The 19,793-nt window shown below is 39.3% G+C and overlaps 2 protein-coding genes and 1 pseudogene across 5 annotated transcripts in view; all 3 read right to left on the minus strand.

Moving 5' to 3' along the window:
- Positions 4,138–8,618, minus strand: LOC109834109 (zinc finger protein ZAT1-like). Of its 2 annotated transcripts, none has more exons than XM_020402023.1 (2): positions 7,643–8,618; positions 4,138–4,580 (listed from the first exon to the last, which is right to left on the minus strand). In XM_020402023.1, the coding sequence occupies exon 1, from the start codon at positions 8,315–8,317 to the stop codon at positions 7,724–7,726; it is 594 nt and encodes a 197-aa protein (XP_020257612.1). In that variant the 5' UTR covers positions 8,318–8,618; the 3' UTR covers positions 4,138–4,580; positions 7,643–7,723. The 2 variants fall into 2 exon arrangements, with proteins under 2 accessions (XP_020257612.1, XP_020257613.1); XM_020402024.1 differs by lacking the exon at positions 4,138–4,580 and adding an exon at positions 4,643–4,705.
- Positions 11,844–13,545, minus strand: LOC109834110 (annotated as a pseudogene).
- The window catches only part of LOC109834111 (diacylglycerol kinase 1-like), a 24,540-nt gene continuing 23,265 nt past the window's right edge, over positions 18,519–19,793 (minus strand). For all 3 annotated transcript variants that reach the window (XM_020402026.1, XM_020402027.1, XM_020402025.1), the window contains one exon: positions 18,519–18,891. In XM_020402026.1, the coding sequence (XP_020257615.1) occupies positions 18,742–18,891 (150 nt within the window). In that variant the 3' untranslated portion in view covers positions 18,519–18,741. The remainder of the gene's footprint in view (positions 18,892–19,793) is intronic.

The following is a 19,793-nucleotide window of genomic DNA, read 5'->3' on the forward strand; positions in this document are numbered from 1 at the left end:
ACGTTTTGTAATTATAGAATCAAAGAAGAAACTTGAAGCAATTATACCTTCTGATCCAACAAATGCACAATCTTCCATGGGAATGCATGCAACAAACTTCTTGCCTTATTAGGCTCCTAAACCAAGTTCAGTATCAGACTAATATGTCACGGGTAATTATATGTAATTCATAAAAATGTTATTGTTTATTTGTTTTTTTACGTAGAATATGAGCTATTTTTATTATTAATTAATGAGATTTTAATGCATAGGTATATCCAAACAATGTTTACAGTCCATATTTGTCCCAACCGATGCACAACCTTACACCACAAATAGCCTCACAGGTACCAGTTAGTAGCATATAAATTATAGTTTTACATGATCTATAGTTGCTAATTATTTTCTATATTATTTTAGCCCACCGTTACGGATCGAAATTTCGATGGGTCAAAAGTCTCTTTCACATCTATGTTACAGGGGGTCGATTTTCTTAATCAAGATGTCTACGGTAAGTTCTTCAAGAATGCAAATTTTGGTTTCATTTTATTTTATTTTTATTTTTGTGTTTTGTGTTGTATATATTAGTAATTCTGATTGCACGAATCATCCAATTTTGGTTGGCAGCCACCTGCAAAGCGAAAATGGCTTAATCAATCTTAGAGGCATTTGAGGCTTATGAGTACTTTTTGAAGCTTATACTTTTACTGAAGTTACTTTGAGTACCTTTTCGAAATATACTGAAGCATGTAATGATATGCTGTATTCATTTGGAGGTTTCATCCCCCAATGATTGTACCCGGCTTCTATGGTGCATTTTGTTGCCTACTGCATATGAGACCTCAACTTCGGTCATCACATTTATGATCCACCCTTTTGAAACAATGTTGTATTAGTATTATTATTATTTCGGTTATTATAAGCTGGGCATTACAGCTTTCTACCCTATACTGCTGTTGTGGACTTCCTCTTTTCCAAATAAATAAAAATTTCTCTCCGAGTCACCGATCTCAGTAGCCGCAGAGATCTTTGTCGCTGTCAGTGATCGACGAGGTTACCACTGCTGCCGCCCAACTTGTTCGTAGATCTCGGTGGATAATCTGCTCATCTCGCAATCTCCGCCGCCGAGATCTGATTGACCGTCGTGATCTCTGTTACCAAATGTGTGACGCGATTTTCGACACGATCTTTGCAATGAAGAGCGATTTAATTGGATGATTTTGTTGAGTTTATATACTTATTATATATATTACTATATATATTACTACTATATACTATATATTCTATTTTTAAACCTTCGGGTTCCATTCTATCTTTCCGGTTTTTTTGTTCAAAATAATCTTGAACTTCGATTTGCTGTTATGGCTCCTTCAGAGAAGATTCCTAAACCACCTCTCCTCCTCAATGATCAAAGTGACTGGGCAGGATGATCCACCATTATCACCAATGTCTTGCGTGGCGCTGATCTGCTTGATCATCTCACTAGTATGAGACCAGTTCGACCGTCAATCAGCACTATTGCTTCATCCAGTACTGTTACATCTGGCAGTGGTGATGTCAATCTTCAGACTGCTCGTGCTCTCTATGTCAAGGAGAGTTCGGATTGACAGTTGCAGGAATTTCGTGTCATGGATTATCTCACTCGTTGTGTTGGCTCTGGTCTCACTATCAAAATTGGTTCGTTTCCCTCTGCTTGGGCCATGTGGACTCGCCTCACTGAGCGTTTAACTGAGTGTTCTGTTGCACAGAAGGCACATCTTCTGCAACGCGTTGCTCAACAACGCAAAGGTAATTCCTTTTTGCAGTCTCATTTTGGACAAATGAAAGCTCTTTGGACAAAATTACGCCCTATGCTTTCTAGACGTGATTCCACATATGAAGACTGGCTAGCTTGGTACGAGCAGCATGAGGTGTATCAACTATTTCAGTCCCTTTCTGAATATTCAACTATGACTGCTCAACTACTTCATCAGCCTCAATTTCCGACTTTGGCCTTAGTTATGGGAGCTCTCACTACTTATGAGACCAGCAGCAGACAACACAACTCAATTTGTCAGTAGACACTCCTACCTCTTCACTCGAGACTGCTATGTCTGTACCTGTCACTGCTCCTGTTATGAATTATACTTCTCAACAGGCTCCCTCTCCACAGGCTCGATCTAAGCTCTCTTATAAATATTGCAAGAAGGAAGGACGCCGGATTGAGACATGCTTCAAGCTTCATCCTGAGTTACGTTCCTCAGGTACTGATCGTGGTCGCTGACCCCTCAGTCTCAACCCTCTCGTACACCAGGATTGCTGGCCAATGTTATACCTTCTACCACTTCAGACTCTACTATTCAAGCTATTGAAGGTCTTCGCCGTCAACTTGATGTTTTTCAGCATATCACCTCTACATTCGCTGCACAACTCTCTGGTATGTATTTTGTTGGTTCTTCAGCTAACCCTTCGGTCTTTGGTATGAATGATCTCTGGATTTTTGACTCTGGTTGTTCCTTTCATATGACTTGTAATGTTTCACTTTCATCCTTTGTCTTCACTTCGTCTTCTCTTGCCCCTATCTACACAGTTACTAGACAACCATTGTCTATCACTCAGTATGACTCTATTACCCCACAAAATGATCCATTTGGTCGTCTAACACTTGGTCCCGTCTATGTGGCTCCTTAGTTGTGCTTGAATTTAATTTCTATTAGCTCTTTGTGTATGGCTGACATGCTTGTCTCATTTTCTTTTAATACTTTGTCTTGTGCATGATCCACAGACGAGCAAGACGGTTGGGCCGGGTCTTAGGAGGCACAAGTTGTATTTTCTGGAATATATTCACCTTCCAGAGTCCATACGTCCACGTTCTCTTGTTGCTTCTGTTTGCTCGTCAAAACCCTCTACATCGCTTCCTGTCAATTTGTGGCATAGACGACTTGGTCATTAGTCTAATAAAAGGCTGGAGAGTCTTATTCAGTCTGGAGTACTTGGTTCTGTATCATCTAGTTCTAGTATTGAGTCATGTACTGGTTGTAAATTGGCTAAACTCACTGTTTTACCATTTAAAATGAGTACATTTATTTACTAGTTAAATCTATTTTTTAAACTAGTAAATGTGATTTTATTTCAAGCTCTTAAATGGAGTAAATAGAAAACAACATAGCATTGCAGATCATAAACTTAACATAGTACATTGATACCTAATATAGTGAGCACGAATTCATTACGTTGCATATAATATTTCAATAATCATATGTATGTTCTCCATTTTCTAACCATTGCGCCGTGTGTATCATGCATGCAAATAATACACATGCCATCTAAAGACATGGCCAAAACTCCACTAACCTCTGCTGTCATGCTTCTTATTTTGCTGATTCACTGCCCAATCATTCTAATCCTAAAAAAAAAAAATTAGTAATAATATATAAGAGCAAATCACCAAGCAAAGCAATGCAATGGTCCAAGAGGAGAAGAATGCTTATTTCACTATATATACATTCTCAATATCTCGCATATTTTGCGCTAATTCGGGATTAGATGGTATTAGACCCATCTAACGCTCTGCGACATAAATACCGTGAATAGTGATCTCTCACCAACTATTTGTGTTCACACCTTATATGCTGAAATTTTTACTCAGAATTCAGAAACTTTAGTATGAAGAAAAAGTGATTAAATATATACATAACTAAACGACGATCGAAGAGGATGGAAATTAGAAGCTAATATATACTGCGCCCTTCTCCAGTCTAATTAGCATTTTGTGTGAATAACAAAAACTCCTAAGTATTTCTGAGCTACTGAAAGCATGAATCAAATCAAAGAAGAAGAATCTCTAAGCCCTCAATGTGTTTTCGTGTCAGCCGTAGCCCATCAAGATATCTACTCGGCATCACCATCAACAATACCAGGACTAGCCATTGCCAAAAGAGATCTGGCCACTACCTCGCCTTCGAGCTTCTCAAAAAATGAATCAAATCAAAGAAGAAGAATCTACACAACTCCCGACACGATCACATCGGTCATTGCCCACCAAAATCAGTATCATCATCATCAACAATTCTAGGAGTGTAGCCATTTTTTTTAGAAAAAAGATGAGGGCTCAAACAGAGCCCCCAGCTACCGTTACTACCCAAAAACTGGTTGGTAACTATACATCATCACCCGCAACTATACAGTGATGATGTTAAGTTTATAACAAAAAAAGAAAAGAAAAAACAGATAAGCAGAGTATCATCACAACCCATGTACATAGCCACATGGTTTTTAATTAAAACCGAAAACAAAAACGCAAAATATACAAAAACTGTAGTCATTTTGTAATATTCCAGCTTCACACCTTAGTCTCCTGTTTAGCTCCCACCCACAGCAACACCCAGCTCTCCATTGCCTTCAAGAATCAGAGTACTGTTGGCAAAGTGATTAATTTTCCTCAGTAATTCTAGGAGTAGTAACCATTGCCGAATGAGCCCACTTATGTCCACCCAATGCCTGACCTGCAGACCCAAACACTCTGCCACAAATCTGACATTGATCCATGTTTCTCCTCAAAATAGCTAGCCTATCACAAGTGACTCTCTTCAAATCTTCAAAACCCCTCTTAGGTTTTAATACTGAAATCAAGATAATTAAATAGTGATCAACTTCATATGATTCCGTACTGAAGGTCAATTCCTGTATCTCAATTTTGAAACAAGTACAAGACCTCCTCATCGTATTGATGACGGTTTTATCTGAACTGCACATCAATTAATTCATCTCAAATCAGAGATATTACGAGATAAATTACAAGATAAATTATGATTATCCCGAGATAATAGGATCCCTTATATGTGTACTTCCTGAAATTCAGTTGGACCCCTGTAACGGTTATGTATTAGTTCTTGGAATCAAACATGAAATTATTCTATCCCAGTTATTGTTGTGTCTTGTCTATATAAATTTCTTCCCCTTTTTTTTCCAATGAAAAGTTTAGCAAAACTTCTAGTAGAAGGCTAGCACATCTACACTATTGTCTATACTACTACCTTAATAACATAGTGACAGTAATGCAGAAATTGAAGGGGACATGGCGTTCAAACATTGAAGAGGAATTTAATAGTCATCTCTCAGATTTTAAAATGTCACTTCAACAGTCCACCACCATCTCTCTAGCTAACAAAATGATTTTTTTTTTAAAACAGTCTTAGTAATGACTTTAAGTATTTATCTGAAACATGGTAATGGATTGAGAGAACAAATATTGAGAGTGGTTTATATAATAACATATAATAATTTATGTTTCAATGACATAAAAACTACATTATCAACTTTAAAATTAAATAAGGATTTGTGTTTAGATTTAACGGCGAGTCCGAATTATTTTGTAAGATCAATAAAGTCCTCCAAAAACTATCACAAGGAAAATTGTGAATTCAAATACAAAAAAAATGTCAAAACCTAATTACTACATCTCACTGCACACGTATTTTGAAGGTTAACATTTTCTATTTTTTTCACGTGCAATTTGAGTGTGCCAGTTTTCTAAATGAATTCTTCTTCTAACTCCTCCATTTTTTTAATTTAATATATTATTATGTAGCAGAACTAGACATCATATTTATCTTAAATTATTTTATAAGTGATTTAATATTTAATATTTATTATTATTTATAACTGAGTATATAACATGAATATTGGAACATATCAGAATTTGGCACCATCTATTATTTATAAATGATATATTTATTATTGTTTATTGATCAATCTGTAGTGAGTTTGGCACCATCTAATAGTCTTATACAATTGATCAATCTGAAACATATCAGAATTTACTAGGTCCTCCTTGTTTGAGCCTGAAACCTCAGGATTCAGATATCCTCCACTACAGATTTGCAGCATATAATACATTTTCTCAATCAAAAGCACTCTTTAGCTTCCTTAACCAACTCTACCAGGATTTTGCAAATGAAACCACAATGCGACAGATACTTCAAAGGGTAAATTACAAGATGCCCCTTCGAAGAAAACCCTTCATCTAAAAAGTTCAACAAAAACCTTAAATCATTACTCATTAGTGAGTTGGTTTTATAACAGAGTTTGGCTCTTCAGATGTATGGATGGATGTTTGCGTATAGGATTATACATTAGTGATAAAACTTGAAGTTTATTTTATCAAAAAAAAATGCTCTTCTGTATTTTGTTCCTTTCAGCGTTTAAAATCTCTGGTTTCTGAAGTGGATGTTTCTCGACGGTGAATGTCTTCCTACACATATGAACAACAAAACTTTGTTACAAAAGTAACATATGCATTAAGGGCCTGTTTGGTTACATTCTATAAATAGTAGGAAATCAATTTTAGGCCCAGAACTGACTTTCCATGTGTTTCTGTGTATTTTTTGGAAATTGTTGTTTTTTGTTTGCTTCACTCAGAAAACTTGCACAGAAAATACAATGTGCTAATTCCACTGTTTGGTTGATAACCAAAAAAAAAAAAAAAGGAAACCAAAGTAAGTGATTTGCTTTCATCACCTCTCCCCCCTTACTTTTTAACCCTAAAATAATATATTTCCTCCCAATTCCTACCTAATAGCTCAGATTTGGGTCCCCAAATCGTGCCGAAAAGTGACAAAGAAGGAAAGATGAATAATTCTTTCCCAGCCCACCCAAACAAATAAATAGGGATAGTTTTTAAAAAGTCTGATCAATTTCTACGAGTGTCAAGTGGGCATTTCCAATTTTTGGGCTGTCAAGGCCTAATTAAACAGGCCCTAACGGTAACGGATGATGAGTTTTTCTGAACTGTTTCTGGTGAGAGAGCTTCTTATAATTTACCCAGTTTGAATGTCTCTAGCTATTACAGTCTACAAATGTTGTTGGATGTGTCAATCGCACATGGTTCACTTCATGTTCAAGCAAGCTGCCTCATTAACTAGGGTGCTCTCTACTCTATGAAGTCTACACTGGTGCCTATGGTGGCATTCACACAATATACATGTGCAGCAACATTTACATGCATATCTGGCAACATAAAGTACAGAAATCTGACTCTGATCTTGTCATAAGACTCATAAGATGCGTATCATTTTACCATTAATAGCATAGACATGAAAATATATGTAACAAAGCTTATCATACCACACCAGGACAAGATCATATCTGAACACAGTTATTCAAGATCTTAATTTACTTTGGTTTGATCCAATATAGGTACCAAGGGTTGACTAAGGATTGAACACGGACCAAAGGACTACTTTCACAGTCAATTAATGTTCATATCATGCTGTTAGTGACAATACACTCATTGTTTTAGGCCTACCTAGCAGACATTTTTGCTCCAATTGGACTGAAGTACTGGCTTTGTACTCAGAATTTAGAAACACTAGTATAAGGGCAGTATGAGATATGCAATAATTAAGCACAAACTTTTACATATTTTTATATAACATGTAATCTTTCAGGAGAAAGTGATTGAACCTATAAACAATTCAATGAAGAGGATGGAAATTAGAAGCTACAATAACCAATCTTCTTCAGTCCAATTTGCATTTGTGTCTAACTCAACACCAAAACTCCAAGATGTATTTCTAAACTCACCAGACAACTTCGATAAGCCTCAATAAGAACAAATTCTATACCCCTAACAAAAAGAAAGCAGAGAAGCTTGGATGAGAATTATATCAGATTCCATCGTTACCTCGCCTTTGAGCACCCGGAATAATGAGCTACATCAAAGAGCAAGAATCTATGCACCCTCAATTTGCGATGATATTGGTGGTCATTGCGCACCAAAATAAGCATCATCGCCGTCAACACTTCTAAGAGTAGCCCTTGACGAATGAGCCCTCCAGTGTCCACCTAAAGCCTGACCAGAGCCAAACACTTTGCAACAAACCCGACATTGGAATCCTCCTGCTTTATTTATCGCAGCATCAGCTCCTAAGCCATTGGATCCATTCTTCTTCTTCTTCTTCTTCTTCTTCTTCTTCTTCTTCAGGGAGTTATCATCATAATCAGAAACCCCAGGAACCCCATTTCCCCAATTGCCTTGATCCCTGGAGAGCATCATGAGAGCAAGGGCGCCGTCAACTTGCTCCTTCGGGTACTCGGGCGACACCCTCTTCTGCTTCTTGCTCAGTGATCTTGCATCATCTTCTTCCTTGGCTCTCTGAGCTCTCTGAGAATGGGAGCTCATGTGGCCAAACAGAGCCCTGCGGGATTTGAATTCTCTGCCGCATTCACCACATTGGTTCTCTCCGATATCGTCGAAGCCCGTCGTTCTCTTTGGTTTTTCTCTCAGCCTATAGCCACCGGGGTCCGGCGGCGGCACGGGACTGCGCACGTGACGGCCGAGGGAGCGATCTTGATCCATGAAGAGGGTGAAAGAGATCTCAAAAGGGTCAGCTTGAATCGATGAAATCTCGGGGTTTGTTGGGTTTGGGAGTGATTTGTGAAGGACCCAGTTGGGGATTTCGATGGGATTTTTTCTTTTCTTCGTTTTAGAGAAGGGAAAAGGATATGGTTATTACTAGCTCAGCATTGAGCTTTCCAATCTCTGCATGAATCTGGGGAGAGTGGGGAAAATATTCGAATCTTTTTTAGAGGAACAGGGTTTAGATAGAGAGAGAGGAGATGGGTTCTCGTTTCGATCACCTTTTCTTTCTCATACGAAATCGCACTCTAGGTACAGGAGGAGGCGAAGTCCATGCATGAGGAAAGCAAAGGTGGAAGAGGGGTTTTTTACTTGAGGGAAATTGGATAAAACCCCCCTTAAACTTTTAGGGGTTTAGAAGAAACCCCCTGAAGCATTTTTTCCCCCCACCAAGCCGGCAAGCCCTTGAAATTTGGGATATGTCACCAATTTCCCCCTGAACTTTCAAATTTCCTCACGGACCCTCCTGACATCATTAAGCGTGTTTTGGCAATGGAAAGCAAATAAAACGTAAAAATTAAAGAGAAAATACTTTTTCAAGAAAGTATGTTCTCTTCATTTCTATTGGCAAATCTTGTTTGGCAACGGGAAAGTAGAAAAATGAAAGGTTGATGTGTTAGGGGAGGTGGCATCTACTTTCTTTATTAGGTTAACTAGTATCACCCAATTACGAGTAGGCTCTCTAGAGTTCTATTTTCACGAATAGATCCCCTAAGTGAATTTCCTATTTAGCTCTAAAAATTATTTAAAAGGTTTGAGGAGGCGGATAAATCTGCTATTGTCCTATTGGTTAGGATAGACTCTCAATTGCTAACTTTTTTATTTTTTAATTTTAGACGAGACGAAAAATTCACTAAGTAGGCGTATATATTCACAATATGGCTCATACTACAGGGGGTCTGTTCGCAACAAATAAACTATAGGGAGTCTATTCGCAATTGGACAATATCATAGGGTTTCTATTCACAATTAACCCTGCAATTGGGCACAATTGGTCGATACTGTAGGGGTCTATTCGCAGATAACCCTTCTCTATATGTATTGTTTGGATTCTTTCAAATAGACAGTGGAAAGTAGACTTTTAAATACATATTTCTGTTTGGCATATAAAAAGTTTGGATTTGAATTCTCTCTATGATAATTAGATAATTAGAGAGGATCCAATTTTTTAATCATGATCGTCCATTCTAATTTAGAAGGATGTGATCAAGCCATGTAGAATTTTCATTATTGCTAAAGTTGTTTTAAAAATAATGGTTTTATCGCTATTCCCATGAAAACCACTACTTTTAAATCCGCTCTTGTAAGAATGGAAAATCTTACATAGTCTAATCTCATCCCTGGGCCTGTTTGGTTTGATAGAAGTACTAGGTGTACGAAATAGATCAAAGAAGTAACATGTAAATTTATAAAGTAACAAGTAGTGGAAGTAATCCTTTTTCACATATTTTTTGATGTAATGGAAATTGTACTTTTTATTCTTCATTCCCTTTTTTTCGTTTGGATAATAATGAAAAGTTATCAGGAAGAAACTAATAAAGTAAATATTAATAAGATAAATTATTTATTTCCTAATAATATTATTTCCTAATTAATATAAATTTCGCCTAATTTTGGGCTACTTTCGAGGCTTGACGAGCGGAAGAGTATTTAGAAAGTAGATATGACATGTAGACACTACACTAGCATTTAATGAGGTATTGAAAGTAGATCGGGTGTGTTTGGTAATCAATGTGCTTTTTTGTTGTGTTTTTGTAAAAACACTATGCTATGATGTTTTTTTTCAAATGTGTTTTGAAAACACCATTTTGGTCAAACCTATACTAGAAAGCAGTGGGCGGGCAGCGGTGGCGACGGGTAGCGGCGAGTGGCCGGCGGCCGTCGACGGGCAGGTGGCGGCGGGCCGGCTGGTGGTTGACGAGTGTGGGCGACGAGTGGTGGCGGGGCGGGTGGCCAAAGGTCGGCCGACGGGGCCGACGGGCGGGCAACGGTGGCTGTGGTGGCGACAACGGTGGAGGGTGATCGCGGCCGGCCGTGGGGGTGACGAGTGGCCGGCGGGCAACAGAGGCAACAGGGCGGGCGGGCGGCGGTGGGGCAGGCCGGCTGGTGGTGGTGGTGGCGACGCGTGGCCGATGGCCGGCCGACGGTGGGCCGACTGGTAGCCGTGGGCGGCGGCGGTGGCGGTGGTGCGGCGGGTGAAGGGTGGCTGGCGGGCGCGGCGAGCCGGGGAGCAGCGCGGTGGCGGTAGTGGCGACGGCGGGTGACCGGACGACGGGCGGCGTGGCCAACGGGTGACCGGCGGACCGGAGGCGGCCGGGCGAGCGACGGAGGCGGCGAGCGAGCGCGAACGACAGGGCTGCGACAGCTTAGATGAAAAAACAGAATCTTAAAACACATTTTTAGTGTTTTGAGAAAAGTGTTTAATTTTTAAATTTTGTAAATGGACAAGTCAAAAAAACGCCCCGGTTGCCAAACGCGTTTCTTTGTTTTTGTTGAAAAAAAACAGAAACGATAAAAACGCCATGGTTGCCAAACACTTTTTAGAGAAACAAAAATGTTCTTTTTTTTTATAGGAAGTAGAAGAAGTAGCCTCTATTTTATTTATTTTCCGCTATTCTATAATTACTTCCATACAAACAAACAAGCAAATGAAAGATTAGAATTGAAAGAATTGGATTCTTTCCAATTACCACATAGTTGGAGAGGATACGTAGACATAATATGGTTTACTTCTTAACGATATTACCTTGACCAACAAAATAATAGAAGTAAAAAAAAAAAGCATTGGTTAACTCACTTTTTCTGTAACCAAATCGTTCTTAACTAGCTTCACGGCTTCCTCAAACGAAATGTATGAATACAATCACAGTTTCCCGTTCAGTTGATCTATACAGCTGTGCGATTCATCCACATCAACAAACATTGGTTTATTCTTCGCATATTATTAGATGATTAAGCTCTTATACCGACCATCCAATAACAAAAAAAATCCCACAATATTTTGCGTCTCTCCGTGACCTTGATTGGCGTGTTACTTACGATGACATGTTCAAGTCATCAACTGTGGTGGTCTATATGCTATAATGAATCGGACGGTGGTCTGTAAGCTGATGATTTTGGACAAGTAACGATCTAGATGTGTGCGTCACGTGAACAACACACCAGTTATGCCCGTATACAACAAACCGCAATAACAATCTCTGTTTGCTCCATCAAGAGTCGCAAACAGTGCAAACGGACCGACAGAATCACACAATAGAGCAGAAGCTCCAGCAGCTCATCGCAAGGACACGGTGCATAACCGTGTCATTTAACATTGTATTGTATCCCAAAAGCCAACAAAGATCTGTTCTTCCAAGATATTTAACAGTAGTTTCATGTAGAAAAATAACACAAATTGAGAAAGAAGATGAAAAAAATGAAGGAAGCAAACCGACGTGAGATTAGAAGAACGAAAAACACATCACTGATAAAATCTCAATTCTCATATTCCCAAAACGCAACCGATGATAGCAGCGAATACAAAGTATACGGGACTACGGACACAAACATGAAAACATAAACAGAGGACCCTAGCTATAGCTATGACCCCCTAAAAAAAACAACAATTATCCATCAAAACAAGTAGAAGCACCAGATTTCTCTAAAGAAACAGCAATCACAAAGAATTCTCCACCAATTTCAGACCTCTCTCTCTCTCTTCCTCTCAGGCGACAGCCGGCATATCCTTGAGCCAAGCATCCAGAGGCTTTCCGATCGAATAAACGATGAACCCAATCTCCCTCATCTTCTCCACGTCGACCACGTTGCGCCCGTCAAATATGAACGCGGGCTTCTGCATGTTGTCGTATATCCTCTTGTAGTCGAGCTTCTTGAACTCGTCCCATTCAGTCAAGATGCACACCCCGTGGGCTCCTTTGGTCGCCTCGTACGCGTCCCACGTCACGCTCACTTGCTTCACTGCCGTGGGGCTCGTAGGCTGGAGATGAATCGGGTGGTCCCAGTCAAACTTATTCATCGCCAGATCCCTCTGTATCTGCTCCTCCGTCACCTGAGGATCGTAGATGCTCACTTGCGCCCTGTCACCCAACAAACCCTTGCAAACGTCGATTGCCGGGGTCTCACGGGTGTCGCCCGTGTCTTTCTTGAACGCGAACCCCAGCACCGCGATCTTCTTGCCGGAGACCGTGTTGAACATGGAGGACACGACGCGGTTCACGAACCGGGATTTCTGGTAGTCGTTGATCTTGATCACCTGTTTCCAGTAGTTCGCGACCTCCGGCAGGCCGTTGCACTCGCAAATGTACACGAGGTTGAGGATATCCTTCTGGAAGCACTCCCGCCAAAAGCGACGCTGCGTTCAAAACTTCGGCCCGATCCTGCTGTCCTTCCCGACGGAGTAAGCGCGACCTCGGCGACGTTGGCGCGGTCGCCTCACAGAGCGCGATATCGGTTCACCGACGATATCCTCTGCGCCAGAAAGGCATTGGCGGCGAGCTTGGACAGCTCGGCCGCACCACAGGTTGGTCGTCAGATCTGGTCCTCCGGGACCCAGTTCGCGTACACCGCTTTCAGCGCCTGGGACAGCCTTCTGGCCCCTCCGGCGTCTCCCGGCCGCCGATCAGAACCCTGTCGGGATTGAACAGATCCTGGATCGCAGTACCCTCCGCGAGGAACTCAGGGTTGGAGAGGATCTGGTAGTTGATCCCCTTGCTGTTATGCGTCAGTATCTTCTCGATGGCCTCCGCGGTCTTGACGGGCACGGTGGATTTCTCGACGACGATCTTGTCAGACTTGGAGACGTCGGCTATCATACGAGCGGCGGACTCCCAGTAGGTGAGGTCGGCGGCCTCACCGAGGCCACGCGGTCTTGGTCGGGTGATCTGTTGACGAGACGAAGATTAGGTCGGCTCCTGCGGAACGTGCTCTCGACGTCGCGTGCTTGAAGAAAGGTTGCGCGCCGCGGCAACTTACCTTGACGACCTCTCCAGCGCCCAGGCTCGTAGCATCGGGAGCTGGTCCGCTGTTCCAGGCGCCGTGATGGGGCGGACGCGACGATGTCGAGCCGACCAACCACCTGCGATCTTAGGGCATCTTCAGGGCGATCACCGCCAATCGTCGGACCACCGACGTAGCCGGCGCCGATGCAGCAGATCTTCACCATTTCAGCTGCTACAGTTTCATAAATAAAGATCAAAAGAGGATGACAAAATGAGAACATTCAACGAGAGAGATCCGCGAATTAAAAGAACAATTCCAGATCTGCGGACTAGTTTGTAAATGGAGGAAGCACAATCGACACGTAGATCTGATTCTAATTTTTCACAAGATGCCCAATCCGATATGATTCAATACAAAAAAAAAAAAAAAATTGAAAAAAAAATGCCAGCAGATCTGACATTGAGACGGACAGACAGACCCACATCATCAAATTCTGAACAAAATCTATGACGCTTCAAACAGATCTAAGCAAAAAAAAAAAAAAAACTTACATTAATCCTAACAGATCTAAGAAAAATCATGCGATGATTCAGATCTAATTAAGACGAGAAAATAACCAGATCTAACAACAGAAGACGAGCAGACAAATTTGTCCCCAGGACAGAGATCGCGTGATCAAAAGACGACGCCGGACGAGAACAAAACATGCTTAGGGTGGTCCTAGGATTTGTGGGCGCCATAAGCAATAAGACAAACCAATTAAAGATCAAAAATAAAAATGAAATTACCTCCCGAAGTAGCGATTGAATTAGAGATTGGTTATATGAGGAATTTTAGAGAGAGAGAGAGAGAGAGAGAGTTGTAGAGAAGAGAGCCGGGGTTGGGTCTCTTTAAATACGCAAAGCCCAGTCTGAGATCTACCAGCAGCTGAGCTGGGCCACACCACACGTTTTTTTTTCTTTTTTTTACAACAAGCTACACCAAATTTTATTATAATTACTATTATTATTTACCAATCTTTACCAAAAACTTAAGAAAAAAAGATTCAATCTTTTTTTTCTTTTTAACGAGGGAATTGCATTCTAGCTTCACGCGGCAAAATACGAGCCAGCACATAAGAACAAATTTTTTTTGAGCCCAAAATCAAACTGTTTTCATAGCAATTTTGAGCGCAACTTTTCATGTGCAAACAAGTATTTACAAAGATAAGTCTCAGTGAAAGTAAATTCACAATTTTCATGATCTATATGGAAACAAAGTACGTAAAAGTAAACAGATAACTATGATTATGAGCTAACAACTCTATTACAAAACTTATTTTATTACAATAACTGAATTTTTCATCTGTTGCAAATCACAAATTTTAATTGATGGATAAGAAAAATGTCTTAGGGACCAGAAAACATGGGACCTTACATGGGACATGTGTGGTGTCGGCTCTCTGTCCCATGATGCACTGTTCATGAACAGGGCATCATGGGACATGGAACCGACACCTCACCTGTCTCATGTAGGGTCCCATATTTTTGGATCCCTGTAGCTCCGCCCGATGGACAATAAAGACTTCAAGTTTCTTGCAAATTATTGTGACTGACTTCCAAAATCCAAGTTCTTTTCACGGATTACAGATTAACTATATGTTCCCAATAAAACTAATGAATTGTACACAATTTGTCAATGTTCCACAACTCGAGGAAAGGCCCAAAAAGATTGGACCAAACACAAGCACATAAATCCAAAATCCATTTTTACAAACGACTTAAAAGCGCAGGAAAAACTCAATCCAGAAAAACCCACTTCTCAAAAAAAAAAAAAAACATGTAGTAAATTCTTTTATGTCTATAGAAAGCAATGGAAAAGCTTAACAACCCAGAAAAGGGAGCACCTAATTTTGATGTGAATGACAAAAGAGGGAGTCTTTAAGTAAATTAGAAGCAAAAGCGACCCAATGAACCCCCATAACCCCACCCTCCAAATAACAAATAAAAAATAAAAAATAAAGCAAAACAAAATTCCGGCGAAATGAGTGGCTGGTTAACTTGGGCTCAGAGAAGGGGAGGTGGGGTTTTTGATTGAAACGTGAAGGTTACTTCAGAAGTTAAAAAAACTCGAAATTATTAATCAGATAGGAGAATATGCCTTATACCTCTTGTAATCTTTTTACACTTGAAATGTAAAAACTTAAATGAGACATGTAAAATATCCATTTTTTATGGAGGTTAATGAAAAGAGCGGGCCCTGTTGGTGCAGTGGGGAGCTACGTGTATGGACCATTGCTATCGCGTAGACGGTTTTGGGCCCAGCCACGTGAAAAACAGGGGGCTAATTTGGTAACACTAGGCTGGGGAACGATGAATGAGGGGGAGAGAACTGCAACGACACGGATTTTTAATTGTAAAATCTAAATTTAAAATGAAATTTGGTAGCATTAATATTAGCAGTGGGGATAAAACTCTTGATTAAATAACACCACTTGATTAATATTAGCACAACTCGATTCAATCAACCGCCTTATAGCCAAATCTTAACCTTAGAAAACTCATGTTAAAATATGCGACGTGTATCTAAACATTAACAACACGGGTCACGTTTATTAAATGTGAGTTTTTAAGGATATTTTTGGATTTTTGATGAAAATTTAGACTGTACTGAGATTGTTGATTAGAATAAAAATTCACTTTAAGGGTGGTTAACGTGTAAATTGAAAATGTTTCTATAAGATGACCATACTTTAAAGATGGCACTCCAAGGAAAACCCCCTTTAATCAAATAGGAATAATTAAACTAGTTACAGTTTGCTTTAAAAAAAAGTAGCATCATAAGAAAATGATGGATCCCGATGCATTTGATGCGTGCATAACATGGAACCTGAATAAGTATTGTAGAGGAATTGAATATATGTGCATAAGTAACATGTATATATATCAAATAATAACGTGGAACCTGAACATATGTGCATTTTGGTGTGTTTTTTTTAATTATAGCGTGAGGATATGTCCTTTTTTCTTTCCAAATATGAGAGTGTTCTCAGAGTTTTAAAAACAAAGAAGCTAATACAAACGAAGAGGAGAGTTGCGACGATAAATAAAGGAGAAATATGAGAGAGAGAGAGAGAGAGAGAGAGAGAGAGAGAGATTTTTGCAACGACTATTGTCTGCACCCGAAATTATATCCGGCATTAACTTCATGAGAATTTCATTATGTGGTGTTTGGTAGTTTTGGAAAAATAAAATCTATAATCATAATTGAAATTTATAAAAGGTAGTCAGTTTTTCGCTTCATTACAGTTGCAATTATGAAGGTGAGTCACTTTTTACAAAAAATGTTTTATATTTTGTTGTTTATTGATTAAGAACCTTTTTTATAATGTCGAAATAAAAACCCTAGAACAACAAGCTATAAATGGAATCATCTTAAGTAGAAAGTTACATTATCCTTAGCAAAAATTAACTTAAAACTTGTGAAGTCAGCTGAAGGAAATAAAGTAATCAATAGTGGCGAAGTACCCTAGTGTTGACCTTATAAAAAGTATTAGACAAATATTATGTAGCAGATAAAGAAATCTTACCCTAACAACAACAATGCTCATGTGATTGTCTCTAAGTTTAGTTATCGTGCACGCCAACCTAAAAGTTGTTTATGTAGTATAATTATCGTGTGTGTATATAGAGAGAGAAATATGGGTATGCTTGGTACCAAACACAAATTTTGTGCTTGGTGGTGAGGTGGCACAATCACCTCCACTCATTCAAATAGGAGACCACATTCACATGGGTTGAGGAGTGCATGGGGATATACAACCATTTGAATGGGTGGATGAGATTATGTCACCTCACTATCAAGCACAACTTTTTGTGCTTGGTACCAAGCATACTCATTTTTCTTACATGAGGAAAATGGGTATGCTTGGTACCAAGCATACTCATTTTACTTGGCAGTGATGTGACATGATATGAGCTTTTGGATTGGAATAGGTTAAGGAGATGAGTGTGTGAACTAATTTGTAAAAAATAACTCTCATTTCATTCCCTCTCCCTTCTCTCTCTCCTCCACATCTCTCTCCCCCATTCATTCCCAGAGAACTCATTCTCTCTTCCTCCTTCTCTCTCCGACCACCGCCATCGCCGCCGCCGCCCGCACTGCACGCCCCTCCACCGCCCCCACGCGCCGCCTGCTGCCCGCACCTGCGCCGCCACGTTGTACAATTTTCACTAGCCATTACAGCCCACATGGGCTCAAAATTCAACCAAATATATGATCAAGTATCTTTTCCTCTAGAATTTGTCCCACAAGTTTAGCCCATCATTCACGCAATATCAGCAAACTTCCATCAGCCTAATCTCGGTAAACATTTTGTTGACTGGTTTTACAATAGTATATATTTCAACATCTAATTCAAAATACATATGACAGAGACATATTAGAAAGCATTTAGACGTCCCAGAGTACATAACTTGGTGCTATAAATCATATACATATATCAGTGTATACAAGCTGTCTTATATAAATACAGAAGAAAGTATGGAGTGAGGATTCACATGAGGCATTATGCATGCTACCCACGCTCGAATTATGACATCTAAATCACAACATACAATATCAGACTATTTTTACCATAACAAGAGTGCAATTATGAGACCCTTTAGTTTCAAATACTGCATCAAAGCAACAAAAAAAAAACTTTGTTACAACTCTAAGATATGATTCCAGTATTTCAAAATATTTATCCTTTTACAAATTTTCTGAATTTTTTAAATAACTTTTTGACAAAATTTACATCATGTAAGTTGTATTTTCTCAAAATCTTTTCACTAAATAGTCTTAGTAATGGGTGGCTATTTAAGTTGAAATTACAACCACAAAAGTTGGTACGTAAATCTTGGAATTTGACACAGGGATGAAACAATAAATCATACATACCAATCATAGTACTAAAAAAGTACTTACAAATACTAAGTTAAGCATAAGTGTACAATATAAATAACAAAAAAAAAGACAAACACTTGAAAATGTTAGTTTCATTTGCTAAACAATTCTTAGTTCTTCATTACATAAGTAAACATAATCCATGAAAGCACAAGAGAAAGGCAAAATGTTAGTTTCTCAAATTCAACATGTTCTTCTATTCCTAGCGAAGAATGTTGAGAACCACGTACAAAAGAAATTAAATCATTGAATCAGCAGCATCTCAAGAATCATCTTAGCAGAAAACTTGTTGGATTGCGAGTTATCAATTCCTAACAAAGGGGAGAAAGAACAGTCCCTCCTCCCAACCAAACTTTATACAAGTAAATGGTAAAAGAAGCAGTATTTGTGACAATTATAACTTTACAGTAAGAAAAAAATATGCTTTATACAGTGTATGTCCCAAAAAGATGCTTTACAGTAGTATGTACCTCTGTAGAGCATAATGCTGGAATATTTCAGGAAAGTCTCAGAGCCATTTCCTGAAGGAGAGCCCTCTTCTGTGTAGCGGTAATCACACCATCGCTTTCAGCATTTTCAAGAACATCGGTGATAACAGAGGCTGCTTGTCCAAGAGACTCGTCTGCTGATCTCTTCAGCATGAAAGCCTGTATCATCAAGAAAGAAGAGAAATATTACAGATGAGAAGGTACAACTTCCGCATTCAAGATTATTATTTAGTAATATATGGGCTGATGGTTCCCTCCACGTTCTTAGCTGGTGTGTCACTAATGTGCCACATACCAAGACCACTAAAGTCGAGATCATCAACATATTCAGATTATAGCTGATGGATTAAATATTTGTATGCTAATACCAAAAAGGGACAGACTGGCCCCTATTTACTCATCTGGATAATACAGGAAACAAGAGCTGAAAGGAAAAAACATGAATGACATTGTTCAACATAAGAAGGTGAATATGCAATTAGAAGTTGCAATGCTTGCACTGAAATGAAAACCATAAAAAGATATCAGCAAACCTTCATCCAAATTAGATGTTAGCTACATGAATTGTTTTATCCATTTTGCTCCATTTAGAGTTGTCCAGCAAGTGACATGCTTTTCTTTCCCTTTTACATTTTGAGGAAAATATGGTTGAGATAATCAAAACCTCAATGTATCTTCTTTAATAAAAGAAGAGAGCCAAATGAAATAAAAGCAGGGTAATTACATATTAGTCTCTTAAATCATCTTCTATTGACTAAAGGTTCCTCAAAATCTCAGTATTTGCCAAGAAAAGTCCCTCAAATCATCAATTTTATTGCCCAAATTGCCCCTCTATTAAATTTTCCATTAGATTTTCTAATTGCAATTGGGTTAAGCCTTGACCCAACGTGTGAAATTACCTGGAAATTTAGCCGTTGGAATAGCTCCGGTTTTGGTTTAGGGGATGTTATGACTGTTGAGTCTTTGAAGAAGAGTGCTTGATGGGTTTTGGGTTGTGGGTTGAGGGCAAAAACCCATTATCAAATGGGTTGGTGAGATTTTAAATGACAGTACTAAATTGG

Source organism: Asparagus officinalis, chromosome 3 (assembly GCF_001876935.1).
Source record: "Asparagus officinalis chromosome 3, Aspof.V1, whole genome shotgun sequence".
Classification (NCBI taxonomy): domain Eukaryota; kingdom Viridiplantae; phylum Streptophyta; class Magnoliopsida; order Asparagales; family Asparagaceae; genus Asparagus; species Asparagus officinalis.